This window comes from Lissotriton helveticus, chromosome 6 (genome assembly GCF_964261635.1).
Source record: "Lissotriton helveticus chromosome 6, aLisHel1.1, whole genome shotgun sequence".
NCBI classification, from domain to species: Eukaryota; Metazoa; Chordata; class Amphibia; order Caudata; family Salamandridae; genus Lissotriton; species Lissotriton helveticus.
Window position 1 is genome coordinate 2,050,455,146 of NC_136067.1, and position 19,840 is coordinate 2,050,474,985.

At 41.8% G+C, this 19,840-nt stretch overlaps 1 protein-coding gene across 2 annotated transcripts in view; it reads right to left on the bottom strand.

Annotated features, from left to right (window-relative positions):
* The window catches only part of GTF3C2 (general transcription factor IIIC subunit 2), a 718,613-nt gene that overhangs the window by 485,077 nt on the left and 213,696 nt on the right, over positions 1–19,840 (bottom strand). For both annotated transcript variants that reach the window (XM_078650100.1, XM_078650097.1), the window contains exon 8: positions 2,664–2,775. In XM_078650100.1, coding sequence (XP_078506226.1) covers positions 2,664–2,775 — 112 coding nt within the window. The remainder of the gene's footprint in view (positions 1–2,663; positions 2,776–19,840) is intronic.

Genomic DNA, 19,840 nt, shown 5'->3' on the forward strand with positions numbered 1-19,840 from the left:
TGAGATAATGCCGGGCGCCCGTGTGCTGCCTGTGGTAAGAGAAACCCAATAATGAAAGTAGTGCTCACAGGCTTAAGTACCATGTAACATCCAAAGTAAAGGGGCCAGTCGCCATTGGAGGTTACAAATGAAGACATGCCGGTACTATGGAGTAACTAACAAGCCTCTTTACGAACCAGGAGCCAACATTTATGAAGGACAAAGACACAAGCGAATAAAAAATATGGGCGAAGAGTGCGCGGTTTCTATTTCATACTCCACTACACTACACCTGGTCTCCCAGAGCAGTGCATGAGAACTGACTCTAGGCTCAACCTAAAAAGTATCTCTTGGGGTTTATGTTGGCAGCAGACACAAGTTACGACAACAGCTAAGTGGAAAGAAGGAATGAATGTGAATGGAAGCAGAAAGGATGGTGTTTGAAAGCAGCGGGTGCCAGAGGAATGTTGACAGGGTGTGGGGAGCATGGAGAACCTACCACAGACTTGAAGTATTACGAGGCAATACAGAAAGGAAAATTAGACTTACTCTGTACACGTTTGTGTTATATATGGTTATGCTTTCAGTGTCAAGATAACATTTTCAGAGTGATAGTTTGCACTTCACAAGTTACATAACCTCACTTAGCTAATCAATATTCCTCTTCATACCTTGCTTTTTTCTGCCCAGTCCCCTTACATCTGATACCGCACTCATCCTAACTACGGATTTTTTTGGGTTGAGGTATACCTCAGATCACTTTAATGAAACCAACTGATGACTGAATCTTTTACAGATACATTTTCCCTCAAGCATACTGATGTATATATTTAATGCACCCAATAAAGTAAAGTAACAGCTTAATCGGCTTGCGTTGTACCCTAAGGGACTTAGGTCTACTTTGAACAATTTTATTCTTCCTCGTAATTCTCTCTCACATACATCCCTTGCAGTTAACATTCTATTTGCTTTAGAATCAAGTAGCAGTTTAAAAATTACACCCCTGATCTTCATCATACCAAAGGGTCCATTTTGACACTTTTCTACAGTTTGCAGTGCCACTTCTGGACATATATCTTTACCTTCAACCGTTTTTCCCCTAACCTTTGTCTTATCTTTTTCACTCCTACAATGTTTAGCATAATGTTCTCTACATAACAACCTTGCATAGAACCTTCGATCCAGAACAATCCTCATTGTTGGCTACAGGACCCTCCCATTCCACTTCTGTAACATTTCCTTTGAAATGTTGATCCTTCACACTCATTTGGTTTAGTTTTATCGACTTGTACCTTATTCCAATGACCATTATTTTTATATTTCCTCCCACAATGTTCAAACAATACAATTAACAAAACTTCAGTTAGTGGTGGGTCGTCCTTTTGTCATAGTCATAGTTCATATTCAGCTTTTTCCACAATACACTCACATGAATTGCTCCTTAATATTTTCTTCCAGACTGCTCACCAATTTTCACGTTGAGGTCAGCTAGCGAAGATCAGTGACACAGTCCTCTACTACTTCACCACTCCTTTGTCATCCCTTTTAAAAATTACATTATTGTAAACTAGTGCTCACTTTGTGAAAGCGGTGCAACTCTAATTTTTTTATACAAATGTTATATTTATTGAGACCAGCTGCATCGTCCACCCACAACACTGCAAGATGATCAAATGCCTCTTGTCCTTCTGGCCCAAGACAGCATTAGGAGGTCTACTGTTCTGCCCTCAAGTAAGTCCCACATGCTCTCATATAATGTCCAAAGTCTTACTTCTATTTCTAGATTTTATTAGAGGTTCACCAGGGCTAGAGAACACGAATGGTGGGGTGTTTGCACTCTGCATGTCGGCTTGTTTAGAATTATCCGATTAACTACACACTGAAAAGGTGACAAACACATGTGCTATGAGTTTTAGTTAAATGCCAAGAAATGAACAAAACGTTAAAACAAAGAACGTTCTTTACTTAATATTGTTAGCATTGCACACTTCAGATCTTTAGTGTGACGCGCAATGCAAACAAGACTGCTGCTCCGTTAGCCAAAGTGTTACCAGACAGTGCTTCCACAATGACACCTGTATTAATGCCCTTATTCCTCACAATTAGTCATTCAGTTACAATATTTGTTTCCGGAAGATGGGTGTGTGATATATGCAGGGTTTTGCACATCACAATGGTTCCAGATTTTAACATTCAGAAGGACGCCCGCCAACCATGCCGCTATGTGAGCGTTCTGAAAATTCATGTGAAAATCCGAAAACGTTAAACAGGCAACTGCAGAGTCCCTGTATTTACACAAAGATAGCACAGAAACAGCTCTATATATTCTTATTCTTTTTTTTTTTTTTTAAAGTACAGTGGATCAGCATGCTTGCAAATTGTTTCTCTTGTGAGCCCTTAGGCTACTGGAAGAAATTGTTGTTTGATCTAGATAGCATTCACAAGATGTTCTTGGTCTACATTTGCCTTTCTTGTGGGCAATGCAGATCACGTTTTTACGGTCAGTGACAAAGTAAATGTATTCTCTCTCAACTAGGCATAGTCAAGGGATAACCCTGTTTAAGATAATACTTTTGATCAGGAAGCCAGCTGAAAATATCCAGGCTAGTGCATGTGGCCAAAACTTCCACGCAAGATCAGACATGATGAATCCCAATTGAACTGCAAACTGTGAAAAACATTACCTTTCTTTTTGTGCTCGGCAACTCCCAGGCGCCACTGGGGCAGAATTTTAGATCCCAGATGCAACCATGGTCGAGAGCAATGCCATAGGTCATTGTCGCTTTCGTGGAAGAGCTACAGAGAAAAAGTAACAAATGACACTAAGATTTCCGGGGCAGCCACCACCAAGAACGAGAAGCAAATATTAACAGCTTCGTGCACTCAAAATTTGAAACAAGCCTGCTAAATTGTAGTATCAGCAGCTCTGCACCCCTTTTTTGGTCTTTCTTATAGCAAAGCCTATTCTTGCACATTGGGAAAAGATGGCAAATGTAATTTAGTTTTGCAAGGTTTTTACAAAAACTCCCAGAAGAGAACAACGTTTACAGCTTGATTGTGAAAAAGCACTACTAAATTAACAAAGGTGCCATAGAGTAAAACAGATTCAAAACCACAAATAAAACATAGGAGTAGCATTTCCTCTGATCGTTTCTATGAGAATGTCCTATTACACCCAAGTCCTTTATGTAGTCATAGGCAAATTGTGGATATGAATTCCTCCATAGCTAACTCTGTATGTAGTTATTTAAGATGCATTCTTTTAAACCACCAACATAACAAAAGAGTTGTAGTGCAGTAACCACCACACAGGTCAGAGGTCAGTAACACCCAGCACAGGCAATGCTGCATGATAGTTTTTTAGGTTTCGACTAAGCAGCGCGCATTCGCTGCATGGGAGGGCCTTTAGCTGTCGCTCTGCTCATTTTCAAGCACACACTCATGCTTGTGCCGGCATCCACCTTGCGGGAGCGAGCAGGGGCTCGCCACAAGCACAGTGCAGTGCTTGAAAATGAGCAGACTGCGCGTGTGCGCACACCAGGCCCGAGCTCACCTCCTGCTCACCCTCTCTCTCACGCACATTCCTTATTTTCCTTCCTATCCTGGTGGAAATGCAATTTTCGTCCTTCCAAGACTGGCATTTGATGTGAGCAAAGTTTTGTTTCCACAGAGGATTGCCTTTCCACACTACTAGAAAGGGGGTTTCGGTACAAAATGTTTGTTACAAGTGCAGTTTGTGCATCAGCCTGAATTGGGAAATGCTGTACGGCTTTAGGCGCAGAGACGCCGGTTTTGGGGCTGCGCATCTTGGAAAAACACGGTCAACTGTTTTGTAAAACTGTACGTCTTTAAAAAAACAGAACTGGTTTTATTACAAGCGCTCCAATACCTTTGGGTAAGTTCCGCGCTATATAAAAATGCATAAATAAAGATTGCATTCAGGATCCCTCTCCCTCGCCCCACAGACATTTCACCACCCCTTTCTGCGTACATTAAATTACCGGCACAATTAAAGACGTAACACCACCAACGACATCACTGATGGTGGCATCATATGCCGACAGGAAAGACACTGTAGGCTGTTGGCATGTGTCAAGAACTGCTGTTGATCTCATCTATGTCCCGCTCATGCCAAATGTGAGACTGGCTACCCGAGTTCATTCTGGTAATTGCAGTCTCGGTGAAGGAGAATAGGTAATCAAGGCCCCCACTGTTCCCAGGTGGCTAGTATATTTAGTGCATAACATGCCTGTGCTGGCTAATGTAGGCTTGAATTGGCGAGTCATTCCCTCTCACACGTCTTTAGCAGTGACTAATCGGCACTCAGTGTCTAATGATCAGGGGGCGGAGCTAGTGGCATGTAAGAACTCCTTACTGTCTGATGACGTTTATTTGCATTCTAGTGCTCACTTTATTAAGCAAACAACGTCATCAAAAAAGGAAGACAGAGCGTTAGCCACTATAAAAGTTACCAGTGATGTGACCTTAAACATTCCCTTTAAGTGTCTCACCCTTACAGACTTACCTACGCATAGCACCCACTTTAGGCGCAAGTGCCCAGAGGCTTCACTTGTCAGGTCATCACTCCCTGCCTGTAATGGTGTCATTCAGGGTGCTATGCAGGGGCGCCATTAGCGGTGTTATCACAAGTCCTCTATGACGTCCTAGAGAGACACTTCAGATGTCATAGCTGGGGTGCATGACGTCATCCGCAAAGCTGTAGAATTATTTTCTTCGGTTTCCTCCAAAGCACACCTTTCCCACCTCCAACACAGCATGGGCGCGCACAGCGGCATTTTCACTTTGAATTTGACTGCTTGCAGTGTTGTTCGTTGGATTTCCTCTATAGCAGACCCTTCCCACCTCCCGACCGCACGCCTTCATTTACTTATGAACAGCCCGCTTTTGCTTTACATTTATATATAAATAGCTTTACTTGTTTTGGCAGGAGGGCATGGGGAGATAAAGTGATGTGCCCAGAATCACAGGATGTTGAGCCAACGAGGAGGCTCAAACCTGGTCCCCTTGTAGTGTGTTTATCTAGGTACCTGAATCGATCTTCCTATTTTTTGCCCTTCTCCGGTTATAAATCAATAATATCCCTACAACGGCATAGAAACCCGTTTCATAATTCAGTCATAGCGCATGCTGTCACATTAAGCAAGCCTACTCCTCCAGCCCCCTAGAAAGCACACCGAGTTCTTAAACAAATCCAAGCCTCCAGCAACCTGGGAAATCCCCGCTGCTTTGTTTTGATTTCGTCCGAGAACTCCTGTAAAGCACTGCAAGAACGACCAGTTCTTAGTGACATCTTTATTGACGTCTTATGTCCAGCCTTACGTCAAACCCGGCACCTTTCAGGTATAAATATACCAACGTTGCCTTAAGCAAACACACGGTGGTAATCCTGGAGCAGAGCAGCTATCTACTTCCGAAGAGTCCAGCTGATGCGAGAGCCCACGGACGCTGCCCCTCCCTTTTGACGCGCTGAGAAAGACGCTGTCTTTTCTCTTGCCGAGAAATCCAGCCTCCGGCGTTTCCAGCTTACCCTTGCGGGTTGCTGGGGTACCGAGTACTGAGAGAGAGATACCAGCCCTCCTGCCTTCTAATACCCAGGTACTGAACTGACTAAACCCTTACAGAGAATTCTTGAGTCAGATTCTTGTCAAAACAAACTTAACTTAAACTGCTACTTACTTACTCCCTCCCACGTATTAGGCTTAGGTCAGGTACACCGGGGTAGGCGTAGTTAGAAGCACCAGTTGAGTACGATTAGTCAATGTATATATGTATGTATCTATTTTATCCATTTTAAAGTATCATATGGCTAAGAAACCATATCAATGCTTTTACAGTATTATTTTATAATCCTGCTTTTACTGTATGCACTTTACTTAACTATAAGTATTGCAATTGTAGCAATTCCTTTATCTTGTATGAGGAAAGAGACTGCTCAATAAATAACACCTTTTATTGAAAACGCCCGTCTCTCTTTTTCTCTGCAATCTGGTGAAACTAAGTACGCACCTTTGACTGAGTGAAATAGCTGTCTTTTGTTTTCACACGACTCTAGAGATATACTCTTATTCAGGGAGAGCAAAGTTGTCATGTTTTATGGTTGTCAGAAACTAAATCCCTTCTTGTCTATCCAGGGAGGTTAAACTCCTCCTCGCTTATTCGAGAAAGTTTCTAGTGAACTCTGAGCTAGCTGGCAAAAAACTTAAGTCTAATATAGTCAGTAGAGACCTAGTTAACCTCAGTCCTACGTCTACACTACTGAAGATATTATTCCAATGCGCAGAGCCTATTGGGACTATAGGAACTACACTACATGGCGTCCAACGTTTGGTAAGACGATAAATCTAACGCAAGGCGTTAGAGTAACTCAGTCGTGCTTTTTCACACAGACCCTTTCTCCCGTAAATACTCCAAAGACGTCTGGAGTGGGTCAAAGGTTAAAATCCGCCGGAACTTAGTAGGAAGAGATTTCTATGTATAGTTTTTGTTTTATTCAACGTTGAAGTATACAGTGTTCCAAAATATTGTGCACCTAATCTTTGTTTCCTTGAAAAACCTGATCTGCAACAAAAACCTTCCTGTCAGTAAAATGTCAGACGGTGAAGGAGATAGGGAGGCAGCTAGAATAGCAGCTCGTCTCCTAGTGGAAGACAATAGTCTCCTGCAAACCGACCCGGATGCAATACTCATTCCGGTCAACATAAGAAAAACTATAACTCTTAAACTTATAGAAAATGGACTAACATCGAGAGGTGGTACAGTCATATTTGTAATTGAGGCACATGAATATCGGCAGACAGAGGTATTCTATTCATGGATAAACTTACCAGCAGCAAACGTTGTCACACATGAATTCCACTATTACAAAATAGAGGAACCACCGGATGACTACACTCCTTTCGAGGAGGTGGAAATCCCACTAAAATACCAAGAGCACCTGCTCTGGTTTAAAGGCGCCCTAAAACATAATAATCACATCACCAGGCTCGGTCCACTAGGTAGACCAGGAGCAACGTGGCCGGTTCTAGCCAGCTACACACCACATCCCGACATCGAAAAAATGTCAAGTGAAGAACTCTTAGTTAAAATAAAAGAATTAACACAGGCATATAGAGAGTTGGTTCAATTGGCAACTGAGGATATAACTTTCCTCCAGAAACTGAAAGAGACAGATATAGCAGAACGGCCATTTGAACTTGCCAGAATCATAGAAAAATCCTATGAAGAGCTAGGAAGAGATAGTTTGGGTGGGAAACCAGTAAAACCCCAACTAACTGAAAATCCTGAAAAGATATTTATTAAAAATAATCTAAACACTCCAAAAAAGAGCTGGGATGGAAATAAACAATCCACTCCCAAAGAAAAAAGATTCCAGTCCAGAGGAAGGTCTCCTCGGCGGAGAGAAAGATCTCCGGACCAAGGACACAAGTCTCCCCAGAGGGAGCCCTCTGAGAAAAGATACAACCTTAGAAATAGGGATAATTTGAAGAAACCTGATAGATATCAAGATATTGATACACGTCCCTCTCGATCTTTTCAGACTTCCTCGCAGAAATCGGAAAGAAGAGGACGGTCAGAACATAGGGAAGAGCACGTCAAGTCCAAAGACAAAGAACCTGCTCATCAAAGTAAAAAACTACAATTTCCAAAAAAGAAGGTAGCCAGCATTAAAATAATCAAACATGCCGAGGATCCTGAGGACACAGCTGAAAAACGGAGAGTGGTCTCAGACAATGCTAGACAGCGCAGCAGAAGTGAGCATAGCTCGCAAGATCCTGATGAATCATCTGGAGACAGTGGACACAAATGAATACATTCAGGTGGAAACTGCAGATACCAGAGTTAGCAAACCTCATAAAATATACGAGATAACATTACGTATAGAGGGAGATAAGACTAGGAAAATAAGGGGTCTATTTTGGGATAACCTCTCCAAAGGCTATGACATCCTTTTAGCTGAAAAAGACTGGCCACCGGAGTTTGTCAGGGAGTGCCCTCATGGCGAAGAAATGATTATGCCTGCCTTCTCAAATCACATTCCAATACATAAAACATATACACTTGAAAGTGGGCAGTAGCCCAAGCTCCTGTATTATATAAAAACCATGTTGGATGGGATGAGGACTCTCCTCCTCACAAAATCCAGTTAAAATGTCAACCAACTGCAGAGAGGCAGTACCCAATTAAGCAAGAAGCTAAGAAACAGGTTAGGGAGATCTTAGATCAACTTGAATACCAGGGGGTGATTGAAACTTGCACCTCACAAATTAACAATCCTTTGTTTCCTGTCTCCAAGCCAGACGATTCATATCGTCTAGTTTTGGATTACAGACATCTAAACTCATGTTGCAAAACTTTTGCAGTACAAAACTCACATAGTGCAGCACTAATGAATAACATTGTGCGCAAAAAATACAAAACAACATTAAACATCTCTAGTGGATTCTTTTGTCAAAATATAGCACCTGAAAGCAGGTATTTGACCGCTTTCTCAATAATGGGCTCGCAGAAAAAAATTCTGTCGACTCCCACAGGGGTTCAAGAACAGCCCAGGATTATTCTCAGCAAGAGTAACAGAGTTACTACAACTGTATGATGATGAGGCATTATCTTATGTCGATGACATCTATCTAACAGATGATGACTTGGATACTCACTTGAAAAGAGTGAACACCATAATACTTGGGTTCGCAGCAGAGGGTTACAAATTCAACTTTAAAAAGTCACGAATTGCCCATCTAACTGTCCTGTTTTTAGGATATGAATTATCAAGTGAAGGCAAAAGCCTGGCAGACAATTTCTTAGAGAAATGTGCTGTAATCCAAGCACCAAGAACGCTGAAAAACTTACAATCAATTCTAGGTTTCCTGAATTTCGGAAGAACTTACATTCTAAATTATGCAGAGAGGGTTAAACCTCTCTATGAACTAATAAAACCAGATTTTAAAACAATCAATTGGACTCAAAAACACAGAGAAATTTTGAGATCATTGCAAACAGACATGTTAGCTAAAACAAAATTGCAAACACGCGATAACACTCGTAACCTTGTGATCCGGGTCATCCCAGGAAGATGCGGATTCACATACCTAACCTCAAATGAGGGAGAAACGGTACAAATAGCATACAAATCACATTTGTACACAGAAGCTGAAAAAACATTCAGTATTAAGGAAAACATTGTACATGCGGTTCAAACAGCTGTAGCAAAAGAAAGAGACCAAGCCGAAGGCAGACGGATTACTGTTAGAACAGCAGAATCAGTCTTTGAGGCATTAACAAGCCCATGTAATTTACCTACTGTGGCATTAAATCCAAAATGGATACAATGGGAAAATTCTCTTGCTACAGACAAAGTGAAATACTATTTTGACCCGGAAATGAAAAAATTAAAAAAATCTAGAATATGAAAGAGAATATCCTCTGCCAACCGACATTCTGCCCATACAACAGTACGCCTGTGTAATATATACAGACGGATATGCACAACCCTCAGTTTGGGGAAAACAAGCCTATAACACCACATGCGAGATTGTTAAATACATGTGGCGCGGAGGTAAATTGAGACCTCTGGTAACAAAATCACACTCTGTAGAAAATAATTCAGATAAACAAACCGAAGTAATAACGTTAAAATGGCGCTAGATAATGCCGATCGCGAATTCCCGACACTAATAGTGTGCGATTCAATTACTGCGTCAAATCATACAATAACGACTTGCAGAACTGGGTTCAAAACGGTTACAAAGATGACACAGGTGCCACAATAAAGCAAAAATCGCTTTGGGAACAAGGAGTTCTTTTACAGAAAGAACTACCAGAGACTCACGTGATACATTCATTGAGTCATGAACGTGATGACGTTCACGTTTCAGGGAATTCATTGGCTGAGACAGCCACAGCGGAAGCAACTAAGCCGGCTTCCGTAGCTACAAAAAAGCGTTCAGGAAAATACGTAGACGGGGAAACGATGCTGGCGGTAAAAACGTCATCAAAAGGCGACTGTGCAGCACTACCCGTCAACTATCCACTCAATTATACATACGTAATCGATGCAAACTCCGTTCCTTTTGCTCAAATCCCTGGAGTGGGGGATAGAGTAATTCCAAACACGAACAGCAGAAACTTATTAATAGCAGACGCACATATGGGTGAGGGTCTAAGACACCTTAAGATTAAGGAATCTCTGAAAGAATTACAATCAATATACTGGTGGCCAGGAATGAGCCTGCAAAACTACAAATTTGCACTTTACTGTCAAAACTGCAACAGAGATCGCAGTGGCGAACCACCGGGAGTATTACCAATGCCCTTCTTTTAAAAATCATAAGAATATCAATACAAAAAAACCCAGAGAAAATGCGTTCCATTAATATTATTTAAGACTAGTTTCACTTAAAATGTAGACCCCAGCTCTCGGCTGACGTCTGAACTGTTATAAAAGATTTGCGAGTCTATAGCGGCATAGACGCAATTGGCATGCTACACTCTGACCAGGGTCCTGCTTTTAGCTCTCGAGCTTATGAGGAGGCCATGACCAGCATGGGCATTGCATTGCGGGAATCTTATCACTTCCTTCCTGAGGGAAATGGGATGGTGGAAAGAAAAAACCGAGACCTAAAGCAATCTATAACGGCTAAGGTATTAGGTTCGGGGGTTGGGTGGGTCAAACATTTAATAAGTGTCCAACGTAGTCTTAACAATCTGCCAAGAAATTCTCTAAAAGGTTTCAGTCCGTACGAACTATTGTTCGGGACTAGAATGCATATCCAGGATCTCGATAGTCAGACTTCAGTGGTAGAAAGAAAATGCTTTGATATCAAAGATCGTTTGGCTATTTTACAGGAATTAAATGAAACCAGAAAAGACCCGAGCAACATAAAATTGAAACAACAGCCAACAGCCACTGAAGAGAAACCATCTGTCCCAGCAAGGCCTGTCTGGATTCCAAAGATTGGGGATCTGGTCAGAGAGAAAATCGCGGTGAAGAAGGAATTTGGGCCTTCTTACAGAAAAGCAGTACCTGTCTTAGCTATCAACGGAACAAGATCAGTTGTACTACCGCCCCTTGCTGGTAAAAAGGAGAACCGAGTTGTATCCATCGACCTGGTTAAACCACAATCATGTGGCCAATAATAGTAGTAGGCCAAGTGGACTCCCAAGAAGTAGCAGAACACCAAAATTTGCTACAAATCAAGAGATTCAAACTGAGAGACTAATCACATTTGATAAACCTACAGTGAATCAACAAGGACTATGCAACAGAGCCATGGAACTTATGCCTCTTGAAACCCAAATTGCAACAATTCGTCAAGAAACACCTGTCTACAACAATGTAGCCACAGACTATACTAATGAAACAAAGAAAAATCCAGAAGCAATTCCAATAATTGACAGAACTGCATCAGGCTACTTCATCAATTTCGATGACTTTTCTGAGGATCCGAGCGAACCTGAGGAACAGCCAACAACAACAAAAACTTTTAAAGACAAAACTAAAGAACTCTTTCATCAACTACAAGAAACCTATCTGATTTCCCCATGGATGGAATTTTGGGTGGTGCTAGGTGTACTTTTCCTCCTGCTTTGGCTCATCATGGTGCTATGCTTGGGACACTTCATTGAGGGAAAATATGTTACAATGGACACAGCAAGCTAGAATATCAACCTGGTCCTAAAGCCACACAAGTCTTCACACATCGAGAAAAGAGAACTTTCTTCAGTAAACTTCACAGCCAATCCGATACCCGGTGGGGTAGCATGGGACAAAACAGATTACGATATATATGGCCCGGTCGAGCTCTTGAAGTATCCTCATCAATTTAAGGTTTCATTAAGTGACTTTGTAAAACCGAGCACATTCTCTGATGATTGGGACTTTGAAAGTATTAATGATATGATGTCAGACTTAGTTATGTCAGCAAAATTTACAGAACATGATTATTTACAAGGTTCATCGAATTATGATCAGATGTACTGCTACAACCATTATGGTAACCATTATTTGCATAAATCTGCTCAACCTAGAAATGTTTTAAATTATAATCAATGGGAACATTGTGCAACTCCACCAAAAGGTAGTTCAAAAACGTTTTATGACAAATTCCCATACTTCTCAGGATTTAACACAAGTGAAGCAGAAACATTTTATTTCAAACTGTTAAATATGACAGGAATGAAAACAATGCTGACAAATACAAAATTAATCTATTCAGAATTTTTTTTTGAAAAAATGAATACATTTGGTTTTGATTTTTGGAAAAATAACATTGAAACAAAAACGATCTGGGGTACTAAAGATTGGCAAGTCCAAGGTATAGAATCATTATTTAGAGCCTGCATGATCCCAGAACAAATTATATTTTTGAATGACACAATTCAACAAACAACCTGTCTTGGCCTAGCCAAAATTAAAGACTTAAACAAACCGTCTATTCCAAAGCCAACACCTGACAGTAATAGCACTACAGAGGTTGAGATAGACGTATCCAATATTTTAAACCAAAACAGAACACATCCTGATTGGAAAAAATGGTTGATCTGGCCCACAGACACAAATAACTGTCAAGATAGATTCCTGAACAAAATACAGGGGTTCAAATTGACCAGGCCAGACCCTAGATACTCCCAGCGACAACATCCAGGGATAGTAACAACATACAGTGTAGGAAAACTCTGCCTTGAATGGCTACATACATCCACACAGGCAGAAATTAAGCAACACTTAACTTTACTTAAAGAAGGTGCTGACTTGCGTGATTTCATTATGGGACCACGCAAACCGCGTCAAAAACGTTTCATAGCGGCCTCTATATATGCAGCTTATAACGAAGCTTGGAAAGAAACTCAAATTGAAACAGCAGAGAAAATACGGGAAATTGACCGTATTAATTTGGAAAAATCACTTTCTGTTGTGGACAATGGGTTAATGACTCTGTCTTCCAGAATATATTCACTGGACAGTATTGTATCATCTGCTATCGATATAATAGAACAGGACATGCTAATGTTACAACATGGTCAGTCCCAATTGCGTTCTATTATACAGCTTGGCTGGACGTTACAAAATCGGCGTTCAGGCTACGTGCCTTGGAGTTTAATCAACACAACGTCACTATTCTCTATCTTTAACCTTACTGATATACAAATCAGCTTGGCACAAAAAGGAGCAGAGTATACAATTCTGAGCATTGAAAAACTTGAGAGATTACAATTGACAATGTCAGAACGACCTGTCATCGAATGGATAATACACGGAATCATAACTATTCCGATAACAACTTTCCAATTTCGATACTGCCAAAAGTATATACAGGCAGGCCAGTATGAAAGGTTGGGTAAAGGATACATCAAGTCATCATGGAAATTACCTTACACACACACATGTTATAGTGAAAAAGGACAGAATGTATTTCTTAGTGGTGATAATTGTGAAAAATCACTAAGTGGTATACTTCTGTGTCAGGGTATAAATCTACATGGGGCCTGTGAGGGGACTTCAAATAACCTTTCATGTCACCAGCTTGGCACACCTGCAACTCGAATAGAGCCATTCTTTAGACGGCTTTCCAACGGGAGCTACATTCTAATAGTGGACCACAGATGTTGTGGCTTGGTGCCAGGAAAAGCTTATCTAGTAAGCGTTTCGTCCATGGTCACTTGCTGTATACTAGTATTGTATCCGAACGACACTCCAGACAGGGAGGGAAAAATTTGGCCCAGTTTGAAAATCTCTTCTATTCGAATTGATACTTTAAGCAGAATGAAGTCTGTTCTTCTACAGACGCCTGTGCCCTTGACGTCATCAAAAGAAACGTATGATCTCCAAGTTGCAAGGACAACGGCAGAGATACATAACCTTTTATCAACAAATTGCCCCTTACACTTCGCAGAAATGCTAAACGAAATCTTAAACATTTCTGATACGAATGGTATCGCGAGTGTATTTAAGACAATTTTTTCGGGACTGTTGACACCTTTCAAAGCAGTCCTGGGCATCTTTCCTAATTTTGTCCATTCAATCTTTGGCGGCCTTCCACTCCTGTTGGGACTCGTAGCAGGCATTTTATTTTTGATACTCCTGCTTCATTATGGCAAACCATGTCACAGACAAGACTCCAGCAACAATGGAAGAAACGATCCTAGCTATACGCTATCGGGACCGCATAACTAAAGTCCTTGGATTAGCCCGGCTAAGAGATCTGAATATGACCTGGTTTCTTTCATTCAGACCCATCTGGCAGAACTGTATCTTACCTGTGTTAAGATGTATGCTGTGCGGAGAAGAATGTGTGTTAGACGTCTGTCTCACACTACAATCAGAAGTACCTTTGGATACAGATACTTTGCTAAGTCCAGTAAAGGCTCATGCATCGTGTTGTCCCCAGCGGTTACCCATCCTGATGACGGCATTCGTTGAGACTTCACCACTGCGATTGAAGAGTAGTGACGTGCAAGATGAGAGCAGCATCAACCAGGTACGACCTTCTGTGAGCACTGCTGATTATGTCATCGATGATAGCAATCATTCTCACGACTGCACAGTTGCGGCATTTTCCAACTTGGTCGAACTTTCACCTGAAGCGGTAAACTGCTTTTTTGAAAGTCTGTCTGAAATTATGTTCTCCCCTGAACAGAAAGAATAAACTTTTAAGCAAACGAGCACTCAGCGTTCCCTGAACTCTGAATTCGGCCTTCAGCTTTGAAAAACAAAAGCTTCTAAAAATATTTGGAACTGTTTTTGACTTCTTCCCTTGAAAAACAAAACTATTTTTTGTTCCCGATTCCAAAAAATTTACTTTTTTTGGGCACTCACCCACTGCTTAAAATAGAACTATTCTTAGAGAACAGAGCTTCTATTTTTAGGAACTCTAGAGACAATATATTACCTCAGCCTCCAGCATATTTACAAATAACTGTATTTATATGTGATGAAATGGTCTCGCACTTTTCTTTTCTGTATTAAGAGCCATTTCATGTGTAATTTTCGCTAAATCATTCCGCAGATATATATGCATCCTGTTTTATGAATGATTACTCTGCTTGAAATACTGTACCTATACTCATTTTCATGTATTTCGCATATGCCATTTCAGATGCAAATTTTTTTTATTTTGGGGTGGATCGGTATACACATGCACCGTTAGATATGTTTACTATTGCTTAGTTTAGTAATTATGGACATGAATTCGTGGAGTGGGTGTAGTGTGTTTATCTAGGTACCTGAATCGATAGTCCTATTTTTTGCCCTTGTCCGGTTATAAATCAATAATATCCCTACAGCGGCATAGAAACCGGTTTCATAATTCAGTCATAGCGCATGCTGTCACATTAAGCAAGCCTACTCCTCCAGCCCCCTAAAAAGCACACCAAGTTCTTAAACAAATCCAAGCCTCCAGCAACCTGGGAAATCCCCGCTGCTTTGTTTTGATTTCGTCCAAGAACTCCTGTAAAGCTCTGCAAGAACGACCAGTTCTTAGTGACATCTTTATTGACGTCTTATGTCCAGCCTTACGTCAAACCCGGCACCTTTCAGGTATAAATATACCAACGTTGCCTTAAGCAAACACACAGTGGTAATCCTGGAGCAGAGCAGCTATCTACTTCCGAAGAGCCCAGCTGATGCGAGAGCCCACGGACGCTGCCCCTCCCTTTTGACGCACTAAGAAAGACGCTGTCTTTTCTCTTGCCGAGAAATCCAGCCTCCGGCGTTTCCAGCTTACCCTTGAGGGTTGCTGGGATACCGAGTCCCGAGAGAGAGATACCAGCCCTCCTACCTTCTAATACCCAGGTACTGAACTGACTAAACCCTTACAGAGAATTCTTGAGTCAGATTCTTGGCAAAACAAACTTAACTTAAACTGCTACTTACTTACTCCCTCCCACGTATTAGGCTTAGGTCAGGTACACCGGGGTAGGCGTAGTTAGAAGCACCAGTTGAGTACGATTAGTCAATGTATATATGTATGGATCTATTTTATCCATTTTAAAGTATCATATGGCTAAGAAACCATATCAATGCTTTTACAGTATTTTATAATCCTGCTTTTACTCTATGCACTTTACTTAACTATAAGTATTACAATTGTAGCAATTCATTTCTCTTGTATGAGGAAAGAGACTGCTCAATAAATAACACCTTTTATTGAAAACGCCCGTCTCTCTTTTTCTCTGCAATCTGGTGAAACTAAGTACGCACCTTTGACTGAGTGAAATAGCTGTCTTTTGTTTTCACACGACACTAGAGATATACTCTTATTCAGGGAGAGCAAAGTTGTCATGTTTTATGGTTGTCAGAAACTAAATGCCTTCTTGTCTATCCAGGGCGGTTAAACTCCTCCTCGCTTATTCGAGAAAGTTTCTCGTGAACTCTGAGCTAGCTGGAAAAAAACGTACGTCTAATATAGTCAGTAGAGACCTAGTTAACCTCAGTCCTACGTCTACACTACTGAAGATATTATTCCAATGCGCAGCCTATTGGGACAATAGGAACTACACTACACCCTCTGCTCCAAAGTTGGCTGCTTTGGCTGTTATGCCACACCTTCTCCTTTGTCATCTCGACGTTAAAAAAAATAAAAAATTGTACGATTATTTAAAGATGTTAAGAGTGTATGGGCATGTTAGTGGGGGATAATGTACTGCATTGCTAAACACATAAAAGGTCCCAAAGGCGAGGCCTATTGGCTATTCCAATGCTTCTTTAAAATAACTTTTTTTATTGATTTTCAACATCACCAAAGACAATGTGTGGTACAGTTTCCAAGTCACATCACCAAAGTAATTTCTCATTTTGGTGTTTCACAGATAAATGGCAGTAATTGTCTTCAATGTATCCCACCACATATATCCAAGGGCATTAGAAGCAATAGAATGAAAACATAATCTCTGTCCCCCAGGGACATTTCACGGTATGGCATATTATCAAGCATGGAAACCACTGCACATATCACCACATGCCATCTTTCTATATATTTGCATTGGTCCTGGGACACATCATAAATAGCTCATATAAGGAGCACAATCCTTTAGATGTCCGTCTCAACCACCCCCCAAAAAAGCCCAACCTATCCCATACTCTAAACTAAGTAGTTCCCACAAGGGAAGCTATGAGCAAAGGAGGGTGTTGTCTATGCAGAAGACAATAATATTTCTGTTTTATCTGATCTCGTCAAACAGATTGTAGGGGTGTAAAGAAAGTAACTGTAACCTTAATGAGAAGGTCATTTCAATATTACTAATTAGACTTCCACTCCGGCAGCCATCACACAGCTAATCACCCCTTTGCAACATCTATAGATCCTCCACTTCCCAGCATCAGAGCTGTTTCCTGAATATGTGTATCAGAATATGTGACCAGTAGCCATGCAAAATGACAGCCTGAGACAGGGACTGCACGTCCTACATAACTTTGCTGATAACGTAACAGTGTACATGCACAATCATCGGCTGCAAGAAGTCTACCTGCTTCAATTTATGACCTATACTTCGGACAATCCGGTGAAGAGAGAAGCATCTCCATTCCCTTAAAGAAGCTCAACTGCTCAGATTACCTGCTCAAACAGCGATCAATGGAAATTTCTTCTTCATTAATAATTTTTCTGACCGATTTCAATTGCTTGGTGTAAGAAAGTGGCTCTATATATACTGGACCAAAGTAAGGTACAATGTGTATAGAATCCCCAGTCTCCAGAGGTATGATAGAGGTTAAAGTTAGATATAACCTTACTCTCTAAAGTGGTAGCTTGGTCGAGCAGTAAGGCAGTATCAGAGGACAGTGTACAGCATTTGTTGTACACACTCAGTCAGCAACAGGTTTCACACACTCAAGAACTGAACTCTAGGCCAATTGTGTTATATAAAAAGATATAATTGTTTTATTTTAGAACCAACAGGTATCAAAATATACTTTTCTCAATATGAGTGACTTTAGGTAATTACTTTGCAAAGAGGCAATTAGACTTTGTAAGTACAATAGCCACAGTGGTTGCAATAGGCAACACAATTTCAAACACAATTTAACATTCAGCTCAATGGGTTTTCCTACATAAATGCAGTTGATTACTTTAAGGATTATTTTTCTAACCACAGGACTGGAACCTGGATTCGGTCCCGGGACATAAGCTGTAAACAGTTAAGTAAAAACGTTTTGGTTACAGTTGTGATTTTTAAAGAATATAAATGTATTTTCAAAGTTGACACTTAGAAACTTTTCAGTGAAAACCATGCAATGTTATCCTATGGGAGGAAATTCAAGTCACAGGTAACGTCGGTTCTAGTTACTTTTGTAATCCAGTACTGGACTCCTAAGTCCAGCACTTGGATCTCTACCTAAGACAGGTAAGTAATTACGTTTTAGTAGTTGGTACGATTTTTAAGGAATATTTGTAGTTTGCAAAAATCGACACTTAGAAGAAATTTCACAAAAAAACAGTCAATGGTTTCCTATGGAAGAAAATTCAGGTTACTAGTAAGTACAGTTATGATTACTTTTGCGGTTCAGTACTGGGCTAAAAGGTACAGTACTGTCTTCTCTCCTGACCACAGGTGAGTAATTCGGAATTAGTTATTCAGCTGATTTTAGATGAATATTTAAAAGTTTCAAAACTTCACACTTGGAAGATTTTCCGAGTCAAACCAGTCAATGTTATCCTATGGAAGGAAAGTGAGTTATCGGCTTTCAGGTGAGTACTCGACTGGTGAAGTTAAGGTTCTGGACATATACTCAGGGGCCTCCCAGGGTCGGAAAGGTTCAGTAGTTACACCCTCAGCAGCACTGGGGTAGCCGGGTGCAGAGAGAGTAGGCCCAATGCAATCTTATTGAGGGTAGGGGGCCTTCGGTTGGTGGCTGCAAGCAAGCAGGCCACGCGGCTGTGGAAGCCGAGCTCCTGGTCACTTACTCTGGCCAAGTGGGGAAGTAGAGTAGGGTAGTAGTTGCACTTCCAGCGGAACTCGGGCGGCCCGGTGCAGGGTGCTTTTGAGCCGTCGGGTGCTCAAAGTTATCCATTTGGAAAGTTAAAAAGTGAATAAAGGCTGCAGACTCTGGGACGGAGATTCTTTAGATACGACCACCACTTTGAGAGGTAAGTTGGGATCTTGGAGAAGAGGTAGATAGCTCAAAGGAAGGCACAGGGAGCTGCAGGGCGCCGGGTGCAGGGGTGCCTTTTGGGGACGGGAAATCTTACCCTCAGCTGGTCGCGGTTGGAGGGGTCCCTGGTTCTGAGGCTGCAGGCGTTGTCAGGGTCGTCAAGGAGGGTCTTTGGGCACTGGACTTTGGGTCCCAGTCGCCGGGAGGACGTCCTTGTGGCCTTGGATCACTCAGGCACAGGCCGGGCTCAGCGGGTGCAGAGTGGGCTGGATTCGCGGTTCCTGGCTGGCACCAGGGGTATTGCTGATGGAGCAGAACCACTGCTCGTGGGAGTCCCAGTTTTTTGGAAGGTTCAAGGCAGGCAGGTCCTCTGGGGTTTTCGAGGTTGCTGTCCGCAGGAGACGCCGGAGTTTCGCAGGAGCAGGTTCAAGGATCAACAGGCCTGTAAGGTTCTGGGGCCAAGTCAGTGGGGGTCGTCCTTTTGTTAGCAGCTGCACGGCAGGTCTTCTTGTTTCTTGTTCTTCTGGTTTCCATCGGAATCTGAGGAAGGAAGGTTCAGGGTGCCCCTAAATACTAGATTTAGGGGCGTTACAGGTAGGGCATGGGCAGGGACCAATGGGTCTCTGTCCTGGGGTGAGTGCTCCTCTCCTGTGGGAGGGGGGCAGGAGCCTAGCTCTGATTGGGCAGGGCTCCCCACCTTCAAGATGGCCGGAGCCCGGAGTTGTGCTTCACCTCGCCTCTCCCACCTGAGGGGTG